The following is a 20427-nucleotide window of genomic DNA, read 5'->3' on the forward strand; positions in this document are numbered from 1 at the left end:
TCAGGAAGGCTGGCAATCACAGGGGTAGATTTTCCATGAAAGCAGTGAATGTAAGGTGTAAGAAATGTTGATTCCAAAATAACTAAAGAAAACAATCTTGGTATTCGAATCATAGGACAATCATTGAACACAGAGGTTGCAAAAAGTTTCGATTTATTGGTGTTCTCAGCCTTCCGCTTTGGAAATAACTCATCTATCAAGTCATTTTTATTGTTCTCATGCTGGCACTGTAAATTGTCTTGAACACCATATATTTGTCTACTGTTCTGTTAAATCTATTGAAGGATTACAAGGAAAGAGACTGATAGCTGTGGTAGATTTTACTCCTTTGTGGTAAACATGATTTAAGATCTATTTGATAGCTCAAAAGAAAAATAACAATGGCATGTTAAGAGAAAAAATGATGACAATAATAATAATAATAATAATAATAATAATAATAATAATAATAATAACAGCAATAATAGCAATAATAATCCTGAGGTTACTGCATTGGATAATGTTCGCTTCCAGCAATGAGAATCAATGTTAAGATTGAAAGGATAGGATATTTATCATTTAAAAGTAAATGTAAAAGTTACAATAAAATTGTAGTGCACATGGGCACACACTAAGCAGTGTGAAAAGAAAGTTACTTTTCCATGACCATGCAGTCTGTTTAAAGACTCTACAATCATTGTCCTGTGAGCAAGCCAAACAAGAGTTACAGGAAATCAACCAAGTGCAAATGGAAGGGGCGACAGTTTGTGGTCAGACTTTGAATGACTTAATGGGGTGACTCATAACTGAATGTATAAAAATGAGACTCTTTCCTTTTTTTTCCAGGGACAGTCTGTACAATCTCAAACAATAATCCAAAATTTGTACCAATTTTATATTGATTGTAAAAACCTGCAATAAAAGAACTATACACTTCTCTCTCACGTGCCATACAAGAATTGACAAGGCCAACATAGTTGACACCCACTTGTGTGATTTGTTCTTATATTTTTACTTTCTTAGCATATTTATCAAAGTCTTCCTTGTTCAGTTTATAGGCCCAGTGTTGAAGAGTTTGTCTTACAACAGGTGACACAGCAAAGTTATCATAAGCACAACCACTTCGAACACATTTGGAAATGAGGTTATTTCGCCAACGACCCTTATCTCCAGTACAGTTTTTCCATCGGTCAACCTGTCGTCTATCATCTTCTGTGCGCCGCCCAAGGTAAAATCTACAATACCTACCAAGGAAACAAATTCAGAATTGTTTTTGCATTATCAGTAGGTCTTATTCTGGTAAGGACAGAAGAAAAAACTTGCCATGCATACTCTTCACTTCTCTTGCCATTTGTTATTCATTGAACATGAGGAATCAATCCCAAGATCTCAAGATTCCCCCTCTATGTCTCTGTTACTGAGAACTCTATAGTGACCCAGGCATTGTCAAAAGCATTGTTGGGGGAAAACTTGGTAATAAGAATAATAAATATTTCAATCTTCTTATGAAATAATATACACTGGTAATAAAATTACCTCTCGAGAGGTGATTATGGCAAGATATGACAAATTCCTGGACCAATTAGAGCACAGGTATCTCAATTATTACCTGAGTAACAAATAATACCTTGCCTAGTTAAACTCACCACTGAAACCAGCCATATGGATCTTGTTTGTCAATCCAGCCAGATGATTCCCACATTTCTAAACTGCCCCCACATTTCACCTTGTATGTGTTTACTTCATTATGATAGACAGATGATGTCACCTGTCTTTTGATGTTAAGTCCTTGAAACCATTCAGAAGGAAATTCTTTGTAAACATCAGAGGAATATTTCTGACCTGATTAAATAATGTTTGAAAACAAAAATGTAAGAAATACTTTAGCAAATATTATTTTTCTTTAATCCCGATGATTGAACTGAATCCCACAAAACACTGGGTGTTTTAAGGTACACCACCCCAAAATCCCCACTTTACTTTCAAAAGCTAAATCACTTGGGAATTTTTTTTTAGAGGGGATTGTAATGATTTCAAACTTCACAGATGCTCCAAGGCTCTCTCTTACATAGAGCATCACTTTTGTTTTCTTTATTGCTTATAAAACAAAATTACCCAACTTAATTTGTTTACTTTACAGGCAATCTGCAGCAATAAGCATTGAAAATGCGGTCAACTCTCTTTGAACCCTTGGGAATTTGAAAAAGTGTCCTTAAGTAAAACTGTCCACCTACAAGAATTATTCCAATAAGCAGACACCAAAGAAAAATAGGTTAATGTTTGCTGGTGGGAGAAGTTATATGATGGTCTCACAGTCAATGAAAGTTGTGGAATACTTTGCTCTATTCACCTCCAATTTGTTGAATAATTGTTAAATATTGACACATTTTAAGCTTCTTATAAGAGCTAGTTGGGTGTGAAGAAAGGGGAAACTGAAAGCCAGTATGAAGGAACTCTTGTTCTAATTAAATTTTCAAAACAAACCTGAGGTTTAACTCCATTCTATAACATAATACACAATATATGCTTCCTCAGTGCTTACAACAGAACAAAGATTGCTCAGAATGACAACACTATACAATTTGACTGACATGGCCTTCCACTCAATGCATCCACAAGGATATCAGTGCAAGCTCTTAGTTGTTCACTTGAAGGGTGGCCGATGTAATTTCTGAGGCTTGCTTCACTTCGCCATGATGAGCTAACCACAATGAACCTCAGTATGATCACAGTTGCTCTGACACGTCATGATTGGTGTGAATTTTAATGGTTGTGCCAGTTTGGCTATATATTTTTCATAATTCCTGTTTTGCTCCGTTTTGTTTTTGAACACGAAACTATATACACCATACAAGTGTTAACTATGTTTAATTTTTATTACCTTATGTAAGCTTGCAATCTAACTGAGTGAGGAACACTTTAAAACTTGGACTGTCCATTTTGTTTTCTCTTTGAGGATTTTTGTCTCTGCTCACCTTATAATAACGTAAATTAAGGTGCTTGACATGTTAACAAACCTTTGTTAGGTTCTTCTGTTGCTACGTACCAAATCGCTTGTTCCAAAAATTCACTTTCAATTAACGAAAAAAAACTATAGAGGAGTCCAGGAAATGGTCAGAGTAGGTCATACAAGTAGTACAATTCAGCGTATAGCGTGACAGCTTTAGCTTAGCTCTATATTTTGTACTCTGAGAGAGCATACTCTTTCAAACAAAGACAGCGTGTGTTGTATGCAAACTTTGTTACAATGATGATTAAGCTATGCTTCTTTTAATTTTGCGTCTTAATTAAAGATAATTTCATTGAAATTCCATTTACGAAGAAACTTCGAAACAAACAATGACTGATATCAGATCAAAATCGGGTGAAGTTCGCTATTCTATTGTTACTTACCATCACCTCCTCACTCATTTCGATAACATATATAGCTTCGCCTCCCAAAAGTGGCAGTAGCCACAAAAATCTCAATTTTAGACTATTAAAAATAAGCTTCATTTTAATTATATTTCACCTGTGACGCTGGAATAAATGGGTCGGAAGTATGTTCCTCCAAAGCTTCCAGTCTGAAGAACTTCTTTGGGAGTCAAGTTTGGCTTAAAGTCTGGAAAATCAGGGAATACTAGTTTACCATGTTTGTCTCGTTTTGGGACCGAATCGACGTTTCTTTTCCTCGATGAACCCTCTCCATGTTCTGCAGTTCCCTTTGATTTACTAGCAGTTTTCTGTCTTTTACTCGGCTTGCTTTCCTCGACCTCGGTTGCTAGTGCTCGTTTCCGTGCCATAGTGAACTTCGAAGTGTAGCCAAAGGTAAAATAACGCATAAACAGTTTTGGAGAGCGCCAAAACAGTCGGAAACAACCACAACAGTACCAGTGACTGTAATTAAATATTTCATTGATAGATTTGTACCCAGGCCAGTCTGTCCATCCTAAATCATGGTAGCCTGGGGACTAATTAAGTTGGCTGGTAACTGATGTAGGTATATAATTAACAAATAGATTCCAAGTTGCCGTGCATCTGTTCAGTAATAGATCACAGATGATGTCAAAATGTGGTAGGAACAAAAAAGTGGCACACGAGGCGCAGCCGAGTGTGTCACAGATGTTCTTACCACATTTTGACATCCTCTGTGATCTATTACTGAACAGACGCACAGCAACTTGGAATCTATTTGTTTTATATAATAAAGAATTAAAAAAAGTTTTAATGATGACGTCATCTATACGTCTGTCCTCCAATAGATCATAAGTGAGAACCAATCAAAACGCGTGCATAACTGAGCTTATTATATAATACAGTATGTACCCTGATGTACGTGTCACTATTTCACTTTCACTTAGAGTCAGACTTTTGCAGCTTAGTTAGTAGGTCAGTCCATCTTTGAACGAGCTAACCTAAAGCCAGGCGTCTTCCTTTGGTGGGAGCACCAAACTTGGCAAAGTAAAAGGACAGGGAATGATTGGTGGGTTTCCCTGACTTGCACTCCCACACGAAAAATAAACATATTTTGGCTGGTCATCCTTGAGTAGACAGCTAATAGGCTACAATAGGTTACAATAGACTAGAGAAACAGGACACCATTTCTTTCCCTCCATTTTTTTTAATTGGAACCCTCATATCTACTCTTTTATATACAAAATACAAATGATGGCATGATTAGTTTTGTGACTCACCCAACCTTATGACCAATCTGCTAAATTCATTACACTAAGAATGCAACTGACAGAAAACTCTTCTCTTTGAAATATTAAAACACAGCAGTCAAGGACTGAACTGCTTAATAAATTACAAAGAGCTAGAAACAGCATACTTACTCAATTTCATTAAATATAACACAGGGGGAAATAGAAATTTATTGTGCAAAATTCACTGCACATGGTCATATCAAAACTGACTTGTTTTTGTCGTATGGATTCAACAAACTTTAGACTACAAGGTAATTTTTCCATCTCCTTCTAAACCTTTTTGAACAAGCACTAATGCATATTTGTATAATGCTATCACTATCCAAAGGATAAATCGCTATCTGGCAGATAAGTGATAGCTTGACATAGTGCGTTATCCAGCAGATAGAGATTTATCCAGTGGATAGTGTTATTTTAGCTTCAAATAACTGAGGCCTGGTGATAAGACATATCCCACAGGTAATTATTTATCCATGAGGGTAAACTTTTTTGAGCCAGGGTCTTGGTAAATAGCGTGCACCATCAAATTCACCAAAGTATTCCTCTAGTGTTGAGTGAACAATCTGAAATTTTACAAATCAAGAAAACCATTAATAACAGACAAAAACAGTTATTGCTCTGCACTCTACATTACAAGTCCAAACTCAAGCTCTGGCAGAACCCATTGTGTGGTTTTCATGGGCAAGACACTATTCACTCAGAATGTCTCCACACACATTTGTGACTGGGTAGTGGCAAACTTATGAGGAAATGTATCCAAATGCTTAAGTGAAACCTAGCCTTGACAAGCATCCTTTTAGAAGGGAAGTAACTGTCCTCTTAGTTTCTTTGTGCTAATGAAACTGGAATAAGGTCCAGCCATATGGGTATCAAGGCTTGGGCATCAATGTGTGGGAGATGAGGTACCCTGATGGTAAGTGAGCTGGACTCTGCACAGAGAGGTCAAGGTTTGAGACTCTGCTAAATTAGGGGGGGTAACCTTGCGATGGACTGGCATCCTGTCCAAGGGAGACAAGTTGTATCTTTGTGTAAAGTGCCAGTTGATCAGAAGTAATGGGTAATTGATCCATACATAATGATTAATTATGTATTTATTATATTAACTGTCATGTTTCACAAGGAATCCCAGCCCTGCGAAAGGCTGTAACAACACAAAAGTAATATACAATAATTTTTTATGTGTTTGATATCGCCAATCAGCTGATGACACATCACTAGCCTTTTGTATCACTCTGGCAGGTCCTTCACTATTCTCAGTCCAAGGTTGATTGTCAAAATTTTCTTGGATTATGGCTACTAACAATACTGAATATTTTGTATCACTTACAGACAGTGATGTTCAAACTTTCCTCGAAGTGGAAAAAAAACAAAATACAAAAAGAGAAACCAAAAGCTACCATGCTTTGGTCATGGCATTTCTCATGGCTGCAAATGAAATTAAACAACTAGAAGATTTGACACAGGCTAATTTTGATAGTCAATAACTGAGAATTTGTTTTGAGAATTGAATTATGCCCATTGTTTGTTTTTGTAACGATTCAATGCATTTTTCATCTTGAGCCTTATCATCCAAGCACTCAACAACTTTTTTTCAAGGATTGCAGATCCTATCTTGTTCATTCATTAATAAAATTGACTTTTCTGGTCAATGTAGGCCTATTGTGTTTATATGATGAACAAAATAAGACATGGTTGCTACTAGATATGGAATTTCTCTTCTTAAGTTTATTTCGATATCTCACTCATGACTATATATTATTCCCTAATTATCATACCTTGGTATTGGTAATAAGTTCAATATTTTCCTCTGGAACATAGGTAACTTGACTACTGGGACGATCACGGATGTCCACAAGAATTGCATAGTTAGGCATGTCCTGCCAGTGCTGAGGAATGACAAAAAGACTTAACATGACTGCATTTTAGTTTACATCAACAGATCATTTGAACACATTCAGTTCTTATTAAATCTTAAATAAGTTTCAAGACTTTGAACGTAGTTGAAAAGAAGGAAAAATGGGAATCAGAATTAGAAAAAATACTAAAGCTTTATTTTCAAATATGGAATTTAATTCTTCTAAACCTTTTTATCTCCGTGATTTTGCTGTGTCCATGCCTCTGAGGCCTGAAAGAGAAATTTGTAAGTGGTTGTTACAAAGCCATTATACTTGTTAGGGAGAGGATGATGTGTCATAATCATTTTCTTTCAAAGAACTGATCAGACAATCCATCAATAATTGATCAATTTCTCCTCAAAGCACTTCTGAGGGGAGGGAGACTTCAGTCAGAGAGAGAGAGAGCTGAATTATACTTGTCTGAGTTTTCCTAGTTCTCAAACTTTACTACATGTCACTTGACCAATATACAGTTACATAAACCTTCAGTTTCTCATCCCATCCAATGATGACTCCACGGTAGTTCCACAGTTTATGTCTAATTACTTGGCCCACATGAAATTTCACATGCTTAGGTCTGGGAGTACGAGGAACTGTTGACATTCCAAAGTGTCCATTTTTCTCTTGAAATTTAAAAACTTCTTCAGCTGGGCATTCACCATCTTCATCTTGCAAAAAATTAATCATAGATCGAGTCCAGTTGACAACCATGTCATGCCATTTATTCCAATCCAGAATATAGCCACCACTGAATAAATTCAGAGGCTTTGATAGTCTAAAAGCACAATACAAAACTTATAGTACCTTAAGAAAACTATTTACTTATAATACTGTTTGTGAAAGATAATGCGCTGATCAATTCGGAGCTTCAACATTCCCCTCCTCACTAGGAAACCCACACGCATTTGACTATCATCCTTATCGTCTGGGGCTAGGGAATTTGATTCTTGCCTGAATTAAGGTGGGGAATTTGAACTGAAGTTGTCAAGTCCTTCCAGTGGAATCAATCTTTTAATATCAAGATGTTTGAAGGTAAAAAAATTCACTTTTTTAATGGTAGATGGCTCAGAAAGAAATGTCTTCAAGAAAGTCTGAGTTGCTTATTTTGCCTTTTAGAAAAAAAATTGACTTTAAAATCTAGCACTTGGGTGGAGTCAACATTCAGAGCCTGTAGGGGGGTTGTTGGAGGGGGGAATGTTGAAGCAAATTTATTAATGCATAAAGCCCAAGCCGAAAAAAAGAAAAAAAGGGACTATTCATTACTCAAATAATAAAAAAACTAATTAAAAGTAAAAACCATAAGTAATCAAAACAGTCCTCAACCCTTTCACCCATATGAGTGACTAGCATCTAATTTCACCTTGCAATTTACTTCAAAATCAAACAGTAAACTAGTGAGATTAAAGGAAAAGATGACTAACTAAAGAAGATCTTGGTTGTTAAACATATCTTCCTTGATAGTAACAGGAGGAATATGTAAAGAACAGTACAAATATGGAGAAAATGCATACTGATTTTAGGGTGTAAAGGGTTATAAATCCTTATTTCTGACTTCACAGAAGCACATGTAATTGACATGAACATCACTGTGACACAGTTGGTGATAGTCAGAGTCATAGCTAACTTTGCCTAAATCAAAATTTTTCACTCTCTAACATATGTTCCAGATTACTATACATAGCTAACAGGGTTGCAGGGAAAGGAGAAGATAACATTAGGAGGTGTGATCTTTTGAGGCAAGACAAAAATGATGCTGTCAAGTTTATATTGATTCGCTTTGTTCATCCTTTTTAGAAGGAATGGAGATTTTGAGATTACACGTCGATAAAATTTTCGCACAGCCCCATACTATTGTGAATAAAAATCTGTTTTCCCGATGAAAATTTATTGTCTTTGTCATTGTTTTCTCTATCCAAGAACTGAATGCATAATTTAGTATGGGGCTGTGCGGAAATTTTACCAAAATAGCAACGAGAAAAAAATAGATAGATTTTGGCTGAAAATAACATGTTTGCACTTGACCGTCCTAAACTAGTATCCAAAAGGTACAAGATCGATGTACAAATTTCTCCATTCGAGTTGTGATAGATTTAGCTGTTCTTTTCCAATGAACTTACTGTTTGATTAGCTGAACCCTTTCGCTTGCAGATGGACTAGTCCACTGGCATATCAAATACTGCAAAGGCACGGCTAATAGTAGCAGTAAGAGCTGTAATCCACGAGGCATTTTTGAAGACGTGTCCGCTGGGATAAGGACTGTACCGCGGGTCAGCGCCAGATCTCCATAGCAAGCAAAGTAAATTTATACGTCTGCTTGTGTGCGACGGAAAATTTCCTGATAATACCGACTACAAATAAGTAGTTGCGTATAAAAGACGTGTTGGAACAAGAAGCCTTTCTTAAACAGTGCAAAGTGACTCAGTGTCTTTTTTAACAACGAATCAATAAACTCCACGAATATGACACTAAGGGAATCATCCTCGTCACCAAGCCCTATGGGCGACAGATACCGAAGCACGCTATTTTTTGCTACAGCGGATACTTATGGAAGAGATATGTACTTGGTGTGAGCGGCATTGAGAAAAGACCATGCACGTATTCCGGTCACGATCGTGAAGATGGCGAAGGGAAAGAGGAATTCACTGAAAAAGAAGAAGCAACAAAAGGGAACCGATGAGGTTCAAAATGGCAAGGAAGATGACGGTAATAAGTTGCACTTACGTTTAATTTAGACCCAAAATAAGATGGCGGCATGTTGTTTAACAGTCATCCGCGGCACGTTGTGTAACAATCATCCTTTAAAGCAATAAGATACGAAGTTACTATTGGCTAGGGTAAAAGTCCAAAGTTTACGTTATCGGCCGATGTAGATTTTAATCGAAACACAAACCCTATGGATTACGTTAATTTTTAAGAGAAAAAATTAGTTAAAAATATCGTAATGTCGAATAAATCGCTATAAATTCAGAAGAAAGTTACTTGGGATAACAGAGGAAGTGGGTTCGAAGTACTTTAGGGGTGGGGACGGTAATTTAGATAACGGCTTAATGAGGACTAACACAGTCTATAGACTGTACGATTTTACGCCACTATCTGCGTCGGGTGGGGAGGATGGGACGAGAACGTTAAAAGATCTAAATAATATTTTTTCAACGCTAACTTACTGATGTTTTTTTCTTAATTTTTTCGTTGCCAAACGTAGACGATAAAACTTGTCCTCATATTTCAAAGTCAGTCAAACTGAACTGTTTGCAGAACAAAGTTCCTCACACTTCACTAGGACAGTGCTTAGTAAGTGACGTTTATTTTATTCTTACAAAAGAAAAAAAATGGCTTAAAGTGTTTAATAAATTATTTCAATATATAATCCGGCTTATTTGAGCCAGTTCTGCTGAGTTTTCTTGAGTGGGTTGTGAGGTGTAAGTAAGCAAGTTCCAAGGTTTATCACAATCCAAAATAAACCCAGATTTTATGATAAATTTGAGGCAAAAGATACAAAGTATAATCAGAATCTTGACATTCGGCAGCATAATCAGAATCTTGACATTCAATCAGGGCAAATAGTGAAACTGTAGCTCATGAATTAGCATGCAAAGAAATATTTTGATACAATTTATGAATTTCAATTCATTACACATTAAATAGATTTTTCTCCATAATATCAATAATTGGGAAATTATAAAAAAAACACTGTTGTTATTCTTGAGAATTTTAAGCTTTATCACACATGATACAATTATAACTGGTATTATATACTAATTGTAGAATATATATGGCTCCATCCAAGTTCAGATTTTTTCTTTATTATTTACAGAATTGTGGTCAATTGGATGGTTCAGAAAGATTTGGTGTCTGTATTTGTCTTTTCTGTGCCCATCAGGTATATCTAGAAAGATAATTTATTTTAAAAGTACTTTATTAAAGCAGCAGTTTGTTATCTCAAATTAACAGTTTGAATCAGAAACCTTTTGTGTGAGAGCATAAGTTGAAATTGTGTGGGTGAGTCTCATACTCAATGGGTTAGACTTAAGAACACTGATAGCCTATAGCAAGTGGCCAGAGAGGCATCATATATCAACATCACTTTTTCATATTAACAAAAATCCCTCAAATGTGCCATTACTATTATGTAGAGTTTGTGATAAACCATTTCTCAGCTCTGTTTTTCAATCCACAGGGATGTGATAGGAATAGTGAAGACAAACATGCTCTATCACATAATAAAGAAAATCCTTTACACAACATTGTAGTCAGTCTTCAAACTTGGGTTGTATGGTAAGGAAGATGTAACAAAGTGTGATGTTCATTTAATATAAGAGGAAAGAAATATTTAAAAAAATTAATTAATCAGTCAAAATATGTTACACCCATGGGCACAGTCACTTTCCTTTGACTCTCAATTCCCTTTTTTCTTGGATGAATAGATGAGTTGGGAGAGATTAAGCACACTATAGACTAGTACATTCAATTGCATGTTAGATACTTTTTTCATCTCTAGTAAATGCATGTATCCATGTGTTCCTTCATGATAAGAACATAAATCAACTTGTTTTCTAAAAAGCATGTCTGGTCACACGCAACATGGCCATGGCACCCTCAAGTAACTTCAGCTTACCACAACTAATCCAAAGATTTTGGACTTAAACCTTTGGCAACACTTTGTCACGTAAAAGTATTAAGGAAACATAACAATGTAAAATGTAATTGGTTTTATTTATCTGCTGCTTATAGCTGCAACTTCTCTTTGTTTTTTTAGTGTGTGTGGTCAAGTTGTTGTAAGTGAGCACAGTGAAATATTCTTGTTTTCTTGTAGGTGTTATGCTTGCGATGACGAAGTCCTAGTTGAACCTGACTCTTCTGTTCAAAAGTGCATCAAATTGTTATTAAAGGCTATGAACTTAACCCCTCCTGCAGGTAATTCTAACAGTTATGATATTAAATTAGTCAAATCAAATTAATTAGGTTTGTCCTCATTATCGTCATCATCCTTCAGAACAATACAATTTTTCAAATTACATGGATGACCTATATCTGTCGAGAAAGGGCAAATTTAATATCTTTAAAAAATACAATGAATAAAAGAAGCAATGTGTGAAGATATTTGCTATAATTAGGTGAATTGGATAACCTGGCTAAAGTTTATTAAGTTTTGGGATATGAACTTATTGTAACTTTAGTTTTGTCTGATTTTCAGAATTGGAAGCCTCCTTGTCTAGTCAAGATAAGGTTTCTACTGAAAAACCTAAGAAAGATGGATCTAAGGCCAACAACCAGCTTAAGAGTCAAATTAAGGTACACTGCATTAAGCAGCCGAATTCCTTATATCAGGAGGGGGAGGAAAGAGGATGGGAGAGTTGTGAACAAGAGCCAAGGGGTTTATATTGAATGAAGGATATCTATGAACATTCATTTGTATTCCGTTTACCTACACAAATTGTGGTCAATGCTCCATGAGCATGCTTGTTGATCGCACCAGTTAAATCAGGAGCTTACTTATTTATTTTTTTACAGGGTTTGGCAAATCTTGGGAACACATGTTTCTTTAATTCTGTTATGCAGGTATTATTCTCTATTGTATTTTTTAGATGGCGTTCACAAAGCAAATTTAATTTGCAGCACTCTAACATGAAATCTTTGCATTTCATGCAGTTGTTAATTTTTTTTCTTTTTTGCAGAATTTATGCCAGACAGAGCTGCTTTATGTAGCAGCTTCATGTGCTACACAAGAAGGGTTCTCCTATCATGTTACCCCAAACAAGAAAGATTTGGTAAGCAACTTCTATTTGCTTGGAATTGATTGAATTGAGGATTGCAACCTTTTTTTTTTTTCACTATACTCAGCTGCTTTGGGCACTAACCTTGGCTTTCATTCACTGAGGTTTGTTGCTTGTATGTAAGCTCATTGGCCTCTAAATCTAGTTTCAAAGGCATTCCTTGTCATTTAAAAATGAGTCCAGGTACATGTCAGTTGTTGAGGGAAATGGTGATACAGGAACCACCAGATGGCAGGAATTGTTGAATTCTGTCCAGCCACACCCCTAGAAAAGCATTTCACAAGTAATTTTGTGTGGAAGGCCTAGCTCAATAACCTTCATGTGTTTAAAGAGAGTGTTTAAAAAAAATACTATAAGTTTTTTTTCCCCACCAGATTCACATTTGCTGCAATGTTTGTAACTGAACTAAAAAAGGGGTTTTCCTGTAGGTGGTAAATCCATTTCTGCTTAGAACCCACCTTTGTGCTGTCTATTAATTTGTTGCACTCAGTTACTCAAGACTGACATTTTTTTTTATCCTTCACAGCAAAAACTAAAATTGAAAGTTGAAGAAGCACCAGGAGAAGTGACCAAAGCTCTATGGAAATTACTTCAAGATTTCAGAACCTCAACTGATCGAACCTTAACACCACGTCAGCTGTTTGCTGAGATTTGCAAGAAGTAAACACCAGTCATTTTTCCGTTAATCAGTTAGTTAGGCAGGCAGGTAGGCAGGCTGTCAATTGGTCAGTCAGTCAGTCTGTCTCTCTCTGTCTGTTAGTCAGTCAGTCTGTTTGTCTGTTTTTCGGTCTAAGTCAGGTTTTCAGATGGCCAGTCAGTCAAACAGGCAGGCAGTCATTCAGTCAGTGAGGCAGCAAGTCACTCAGTCAGCATGTCAGGTTGTTTGTGTGTTGGTCAGTCAGCCAGTAGGGAGGGGGTGCACCACCATGGAATGACGTAACTGACGGGTGACGTAAAGAGATTTTGAAAGCAAACAACGAAGAAGAAGGCTTATGGCAAGTCCGTAAGATAATGTGAACTGCTGACAATACATAGCAAACAAAACAGCAGATCTTGTATTACTGTGAAGGTCTATTAGAAAGCCGAAGGTCATCTCAGGGGTGGGGGGGGTGTGTGTGCACCCCATGTACCCACTCCTAGATCCGCTCCTGGTCGGTCGTGATTAATCAATCTGTCAGCTACTCAGTCAGGTGGTTGCTATTCTGTTATACCATCTCTTGACCGAAAAGTCAGTGCATATTCATTTTATATCATTGCGCTACTAGGATCGTATTTACTGAAAGCTATTTCTAATTTTTCCAACAGAGCCACGCGGTTTAAGGGATATCGACAGCAAGACAGTCAAGAGCTGCTACGTTACCTTTTGGATTCAGTAAGAAATGAAGAACTCAGGGTAAATCTAAAAGTATTTTTTTTAATTGGTTGAAGCAATTTCATCAGTGATAACGTTACCGAAATTAGAGAATTGTGTGCTTTTTCTGTCAAAGAAAGGAAGGAAACAAATCATCATCTTGATATATTTATGTTATGTTTATCAATGTTTTTAGCGAGTCAAACTTGCTGTGTTGCACTCATTCGGTGTTAAAGGTGATGGTGATGCGAAGACCTTGGACGACAGCAAACGTGTACAAGTCAGAGGTGAATATATCTCTACTTTATTTATATACTATTAATATTCTACTACGATGTCATTTAGCGAAAAAAGTCTTGAGAACCCGCAAAACATGCCACGGTATTACCGTAGAACAGGGCAAAAATACTGAGTAACAAAATGGCTGCAATGAACGATCCTTGAGTTTTCATTTTTTCGGGCTTGACTTCTAAAAAAGCAAACTTTTAAGAGCGACAGATTTTTACTTTGGTCACAAAAAACTCTTAAATGGCGCATTTCACATGTCACACGCGGCTACTAAATGTCTGTTTCTCTTTTGTCACATTATTTCAAACAATTGATACCAATTGCCTTTGGTATCAATTACCTCAAACTATACATAACCTTGTATTAATGGGCGAGTTTCAAAATCTATCCAATAACTCTAGGGTACAACTGTTTACCACAATTCACACCTGATTCTGTTGTTATTACATAGAGTACGGAGCGAGCGCTGCAGCACCGCTCATAGATAGTGTGTTTGCTGGTAGGCTCGTCAGCATCGTCACGTGTCACCAATGTCATCAGGTTAGTAACCAGGTTTCTTCCAATTTAAGATTGCCAAGCGTATTCCAACAGATTCTGCCTTTAAAATGAGATCGGAAAGTTCAATCGGGTAGTTTTTGTCGTTTTGCTGTGCATCGAGAAGTTCAGGTTACTCTCTGGGATCAGATTTGGGGGAGGAAGGAAAAAGGGTTGGCAGTCATGTCTTAAAGGTTTGAATATTTACGTCCGAAATATTGACGCGAAGTATCTGCACCTGGTGAGAAGGCTAGTTCGCAGGCCCTTGGAAGAGTCCTCAATCTGAGTTAAACCCCGAAAAGCTATAGCCTAGTCCATCAACTCTGGCTCAATCAATTTTTACATTGGAGTATATCACACCTGATCTGAATTTAACTGCAATTTTGACCTGCCTACCTACAACCCATATACGTTCCCCACTAAATCGTGAAATCTGTCGCATTGAATTTTTAGGAATTCAAAGTGGAGGAGACATTCCTGGATTTGTCTTTACCGTTGGCGTCACCGCCGCAGGTGAGGGCGCCGCCATTCAGCAGATCTTAACAACTTGCCAGTGACTGATTCTGATGTAGTAATTGACTAATTTCTTTTGAAGCATGCTACACGAGTCTTGAGTCCGTCAATAACAATTACAAAAAATCTTACAAACATTTTTGAAAAATTAACAACTCTTATCAGTATCAGGACCTTGTCTAGAATGGGGGTGATGAGAATAGGCAAATTTAGTAGCTAAAAGGTTAATACCTCGCCAAATTCTCCTAAGTAACAAGGGAATCTCCAGCAGCCGAAAGGAAGAATTACTGACTAGATCGTGTAAGTCACAGAGTTGATATATGAGGTCGATTTGGTATGTAATGGTCTTGTTAACTCAAATCCCTTTAACGGCACTTTTCTTCTGTTTATCCCGTCATTCGTTTTAGTTTATTTTTATGATTTTAAGGGGCTTTCCGTTCTATCCTTGTAGGAATCCTTCAGCAACAAGTTCTTTGGAAAAGGTGGTAAACAAAATCCAAAATCATCAAATACTCCTAAGAATGTCTCGAAAAATGAGAAGGAAGATGAAAAACAGAAGGAAACTAAGAGTCTCAGTAAACATCAGCTAAAATCAGCCAAAAAAGCCGAAAGGGTAAGTAACAAATGTACTTCATGACCAGCAAGTTGTCTGGGAGGCTTGCAGTGGTCTTTCTTTACTTTGCGTTATCGAACGCCTTTCGAGCGAGTGTCGTAAAACCAAAACCAAAGTAATCACAACGGCCAATCAGAAAAAAGGAAGTACACTGAAGAGCCAATCAGAACTTAATGTAAAAACAAGCAAACCATCCAAAGCGCGGGAAACTGACGCGGGCGACCAAGTCGTGACTGGTGACAATGACGAACTTGAAGAGTGTTGATCATCTTTTTCACGCACCGAAAACGTGAAGTATTTCCTTTAACTAATCAACGTCGTGCATAACTGTAATGTGACATATTTTTTCTTGTCTTGTTTGTGTAGAAAAAGAAAAAGGGAGGAAAAGGCCACGGAAAGAAAGGAAAAGCGTCGCAGCAGGTCGACGACAATAAACAAGATGATGACGATGAATTAGACAGGAGGGCGTCAGAGGAGGAAGGCCATGAACTTGACCAGATGAATGTGTCTGACCTGGAAGGAAGTGATAATGATCATGAGATTAAAGTGAATGAAACAGAGGTGCTTGGGAATTCTAACAGTGGTTGTGAAATGATTCCGGACAATGATATCCAATTGAGAGATAATGATAGCAGTTCGAAGTCCGCTGAAGTCAGTGAAAAGGACGTGGACACTTGTATTTTAGATTCTAACGACGACGAATATTTGGCAGAAAACACAGTTGATTGTGCTGATTCAGAGCAAGCTGAGGGCGTGAAAGACTCGGAGGAACAGCGCGCGATGCAAACTGAACAAAGTACAGAACATTTGAATGGCGGAACGAGTAGAAATGGTTCCACTAATGACAATGAAGAAAACAAAAGTTCGTCAATGGAAATTTTGAACTGTAACCAGGTAACTGCGTCGAAACAGCCAAGTTGCGATTCTTTGCGATGCAGCCAAGAAAAAGGGACTGAGAAAGTTGACCATTATCAACAGGGATATGAAGAAATCCCATCGAGTATAAAAGAATTTTTAAAAGAAATTATAAATTTGGCTGTGGACTTGAATAAAGGTAAACCAAGCGAACTTCAAGACGATATTGTCAATCCATCGGGGAGTTTTTCGCCTTCTTGTGTATCTAGTGGTGAGAAACAGGGTAAAGAAACGGCTCATGATTTACAAGAGAAACTAGATGGAGACGAAGTAGATAGAAAATCAACTAAAATTGTTCTTAGTCTTGGCGTAGAACATGATTGCGCACAAACAGAGCAAGAAACAAACATTACAGAGAACCAAAGACTTTGTTCGAATTCTGGAAAGGGCGATGAAAACGAAGGGGCAACGGAGATATCTGCAAAAAGCGAAGAAGAAAGTGAAACTGAGTCTGAAGAAGAATTTGAAAATGATAACGGGATAGATAGGATTCTTACTGTTCAACCCGCGTATCGACCCTCCCCGGGCGAATGCTCTGTTTTGTCGTGTTTAAGCCAGTTTTGCGTCTCAGAATTATTAGATGGCAATAATAAATTTGCCTGTGAGGCATGTACCAAGCGAGCGCAGCGGAACAATAAGGAGGAGGGATCTAGAAAAACGAAAGACAATGACAAAGATGATGTCAGTGGGGACTCTTCGTTAGAAGGTAAGTTGACGTTCTTTTGATTGAAAAACATCTTAACGGTACTGTGTGATTGAGTGGCTAGCGTGCTGAACTCCGGGTCGCGACCGCCTTCTTGTGTTGTGTAATTTGGTAAGACACTTTCTTCCACTTTGCTCTTCTCCGCTCAGGAGTATGAATGAATACTGGAAGCTTTAATTCGAAATTAACTCGGGCTCTTAACTCGAAATTAATCGTTAAGACTTCTTTGCAAGTGCTGATTAGTCGTTTCTCATTATTTCTCCATCACCTGTGGTAATCAAGGATTCTGTCTCGCAACTGGTTTAATCGTTTTTTTATCTTTCTTATTCTTTACAGACGAACCAAAAGGTGCTAAAGCACAGAAGTCTTCGAAGAACAAGAACAAGGACTCCCAACAGCAGACCGTGTATACCGTGGCTAGTAAACAGATGCTGATTTCTCTTGCTCCACCAGTCCTCACTCTTCACCTCAAGCGTTTCCAGCAAGCTCGCTTTACTTTGCAAAAACTAACCAAACACGTGGACTTTCCACTGGAACTGAACCTGGCGCCGTTTTGCAGCAGAAGTGGAAGGGTAAGCAAGGTTAGGTGTTTATAAAGGCGATATTTCGCGAGGCAGTTGAAGCTTAGCCAACACAAGACGCTTCTCCGGCCGCACAACGCCCGATCACGTATCGATTCATTGTCGTTGCTCGGTAACTCCTTATGGATGGAGGCATCGTTTGTTCGGAATTTAGGGGACCCCTTTAGTTTCTGTTTGTTTAGTTATAGGATCACGTGTAAAATCGTTCGCGCACGTTATTTAGTCATCGTTACGTTGAAATAACTTAGGAGTGAAGCAGAACTTATCTAAACATAAACCTCTTTGGTTTCAGCTAATCGTTTTCAGCGGAAACGAAATAACTTGAATACACTGAGAGAAAAAGTATCTAGACTTGTATCGGAAACTCTTAATCCGGAGTCCGGTGCGTCCTTCGTTTACTACCGTGTTCTTAACTATTGCGACAGGAAAATTTACGTTTCTGTTTTTGTTTGTTTGTTTCAGAGTCGAGCAGACTCAGAAGGCAAAGTGCTGTACTCGCTGTATGGAGTAATTCAGCACAGTGGTAATATGAACAGCGGACATTACACAGCCTACGTGAAAGTCAGCGAACCACCAATGAAAAGTCTGTACGACAAAATTACTTCAATGAGTGAGTTAACGGATTTTATAGAGAAAATGTGGACTCAAAAGTCCGAAGCTCAACATGGTAGTTCCCGTACTCATCATGAGCCTGCACCGAGTGGTCAGTGGTTTCATGTCAGTGATTCAAGCGTAAGTGCCGCAGCGGAGAGTAAGGTGCTCAAGAGTCAAGCGTACATGTTGTTCTATGGCCGCCTTCCTCTTGTCAGTGGATGACCAATTCAATTTTTCTAGACTTAGCAGGGGTTTAAATCAAGTGTTAAAATGATTCCTTTTTTTGTGTGTTTTCAATCAAGCCCCTTCTTGACCTGTGGATACAATCTTGACTTGGTAGCTCGCGATTACCTCGCGAAATTTCCATCGCCTTGATCCGTTGTCGTAAGCATTTGGTTTTAAAAATCTCAGTAGAAAAGGTTTATCCAGAAAAATCTCACGCCTTGACTGTGAACTGAGCTTACTTTCGGGTAAATGCATTGCGCGGCAACGTTTAAGGAATTCTCAGATCTGATCTTATTGGTTTAACATGTATTGTTCACTCGTTGGCATTAGCCTCGGGTTGTTTGCTCAGTTTTGTTCAAGTTTACGACACTTGATCAAGATCTCACAAAGCTTCCTAAATGCTTAACACCTTTTCTAACACTGATCTCAGAGGTTTTGATCAAAAGCCGGTTTCCGCCTCTGGGACCACTTACCGCCTTCTGTTCAGCGTACGAGCAGGCTCCCGTGATTGGGTTCCGTCTCACGGCCCCTTCTCTAGATACAGCCGCCAATTACGCCATCGGCAGCTGCTTACGGAGAAAAAGTTATTGAAACCCCTGTGATCTGTGAAAATTTATTGATATATATATAGTGACTGAATGAATGACCTTATACTCCAAATTTGGTAGAAAAATTAATGGCTCTTGGAACCTAAATATGAAAAAGATATGAGATTTAGTAATTCACATTATTCTTAAGAATTGAAATTGATCGGTACTCTGTAGCTAGCATCAGTTATAAAGAAGTAAGTAAGTCAAAAAATTTATTTCTTATTAAAAAAAAGCCGACTTTCCCTCCAGCTTTTCCCGTAATCCAAGCTCGTGGTTTGGATAGGGGTTGAAGGCAATTTGTAGGGGAAAAAAAGATCGAGACAAACGTCAAAAAAATGCAGTGCAAACTATACCAGACATTTGTTTGCGGATGAGCAGATGGTAAATAAAACAAGTTATGATACTCTTTGCACGTTGTCCTTCAGAAGTTTAATGTATTTTATTACTAAATTTAAGCCAAGTGGAGGCCTACAACTTTTACGTGTTCTCTGTTTGAATTAGAAACTAAAACATTCTAAGCTTTTGCCGACCAACGGTATTATCATCTCGGGATTTTGACTCTTACGAGGAAGGATGCCGCAGTGATGGGCTAGATAATGAGTCAAAAACAAATTGTATTTAAAACACAAGTATTCTCTTTACAAAGGTGACTATCTGACCATAAAAAGGCCAAAATCCTAATTCGCTCAGGCCTTAAAAAAGTGGGTAGAGGGGTAGGGAATAGAGTGACCATCGTCTAATTTCACCTTACGGTAATTCTGTAAAATCATTCATTAAAATCTTACAAATAATCGAGATGACTACCAGCCTAAGAGGCACTGATTGCTAAACAAATTCTCCTCGTCAGTACAAAGCAAATTTATAGAGAAGGATATGGAGAATATGGATACTGATGTTAGGTTATAAACGGTTAATAAAGCAGAAGCCGTTCGCAGGCCTTTCCGTCTCCTCTCGTTTACAAGAAAGGAGCGTGTGCAGCGAAAAGGGATGGGACGAAGGCGAGCAAAATAAGTAAAGAGGAAAAGGTGACGAACGGAAAGGAAGGATAGAGAGGACGCTTTTTAGCTCGTCTTGAGCTATGCTTTCCACGCACGCTCTTCTCAGGCTTCTGAGAGGTCAACCATGGGAAGTACTTGTCGCCACTTGTAGGGCTGCAACACACCTTTAATGACAGCTTATCGAGTGAT

At 37.8% G+C, this 20427-nt stretch overlaps 3 protein-coding genes across 3 annotated transcripts; 1 reads left to right on the forward strand and 2 right to left on the reverse strand.

Moving 5' to 3' along the window:
• Nucleotides 1-152: 152 nt before the first annotated feature.
• Nucleotides 153-3874, reverse strand: LOC131777096 (uncharacterized). Its single transcript, XM_059093318.2, has 3 exons — nt 3491-3874; nt 1626-1821; nt 153-1223 (listed from the first exon to the last, which is right to left on the reverse strand). Exons 1-3 carry the CDS (start codon nt 3798-3800, stop codon nt 983-985), a joined length of 747 nt encoding a protein of 248 aa, XP_058949301.2. The 5' UTR covers nt 3801-3874; the 3' UTR covers nt 153-982.
• A 685-nt stretch (nt 3875-4559) lies between these two features.
• LOC131777063 (uncharacterized) lies at nt 4560-9045 on the reverse strand. Its single transcript, XM_059093274.2, has 5 exons — nt 8677-9045; nt 7043-7334; nt 6748-6789; nt 6440-6550; nt 4560-5227 (listed from the first exon to the last, which is right to left on the reverse strand). The coding sequence occupies exons 1-5, from the start codon at nt 8784-8786 to the stop codon at nt 5132-5134; spliced, it is 651 nt and encodes a 216-aa protein (XP_058949257.1). The 5' UTR covers nt 8787-9045; the 3' UTR covers nt 4560-5131.
• Nucleotides 9046-9113: 68 nt separating this feature from the next.
• Nucleotides 9114-19643, forward strand: LOC131777062 (ubiquitin carboxyl-terminal hydrolase 16). The gene is made up of 17 exons (XM_059093273.2): nt 9114-9262; nt 9762-9850; nt 10374-10439; nt 10737-10834; nt 11373-11473; nt 11754-11851; nt 12071-12118; nt 12235-12327; nt 12860-12993; nt 13639-13726; nt 13881-13971; nt 14424-14512; nt 14960-15019; nt 15471-15632; nt 15999-17253; nt 17587-17822; nt 18294-19643. Exons 1-17 carry the CDS (start codon nt 9178-9180, stop codon nt 18645-18647), a joined length of 3147 nt encoding a protein of 1048 aa, XP_058949256.2. The 5' UTR covers nt 9114-9177; the 3' UTR covers nt 18648-19643.
• The last annotated feature ends 784 nt before the right edge of the window (nt 19644-20427 follow it).

The sequence above is a fragment of the Pocillopora verrucosa genome, chromosome 9 (genome assembly GCF_036669915.1).
Source record: "Pocillopora verrucosa isolate sample1 chromosome 9, ASM3666991v2, whole genome shotgun sequence".
Taxonomy (NCBI): domain Eukaryota; kingdom Metazoa; phylum Cnidaria; class Anthozoa; order Scleractinia; family Pocilloporidae; genus Pocillopora; species Pocillopora verrucosa.

Coding starts and splice junctions, on each gene's coding strand:
- LOC131777096 (XM_059093318.2), bottom strand. CDS start 3,800: ATGCGTTATTTTACCTTTGGCTACACTTCGAAGTTCACTATGGCACGG. Junction 1,822..3,490: donor CATTTATTCCAGCGTCACAG/GTGAAATATAAT, acceptor TTATTTAATCAG/GTCAGAAATATTCCTCTGAT. Junction 1,224..1,625: donor CCATATGGCTGGTTTCAGTG/GTGAGTTTAACT, acceptor TTTCCTTGGTAG/GTATTGTAGATTTTACCTTG.
- LOC131777063 (XM_059093274.2), bottom strand. CDS start 8,786: ATGCCTCGTGGATTACAGCTCTTACTGCTACTATTAGCCGTGCCTTTG. Junction 7,335..8,676: donor AGGGTTCAGCTAATCAAACA/GTAAGTTCATTG, acceptor TTGTGCTTTTAG/ACTATCAAAGCCTCTGAATT. Junction 6,790..7,042: donor GATGGGATGAGAAACTGAAG/GTTTATGTAACT, acceptor TTTCTCTTTCAG/GCCTCAGAGGCATGGACACA.
- LOC131777062 (XM_059093273.2), top strand. CDS start 9,178: ATGGCGAAGGGAAAGAGGAATTCACTGAAAAAGAAGAAGCAACAAAAG. Junction 12,119..12,234: donor TCTTTAATTCTGTTATGCAG/GTATTATTCTCT, acceptor TCTTTTTTGCAG/AATTTATGCCAGACAGAGCT. Junction 14,513..14,959: donor CGTGTCACCAATGTCATCAG/GTTAGTAACCAG, acceptor TTGAATTTTTAG/GAATTCAAAGTGGAGGAGAC.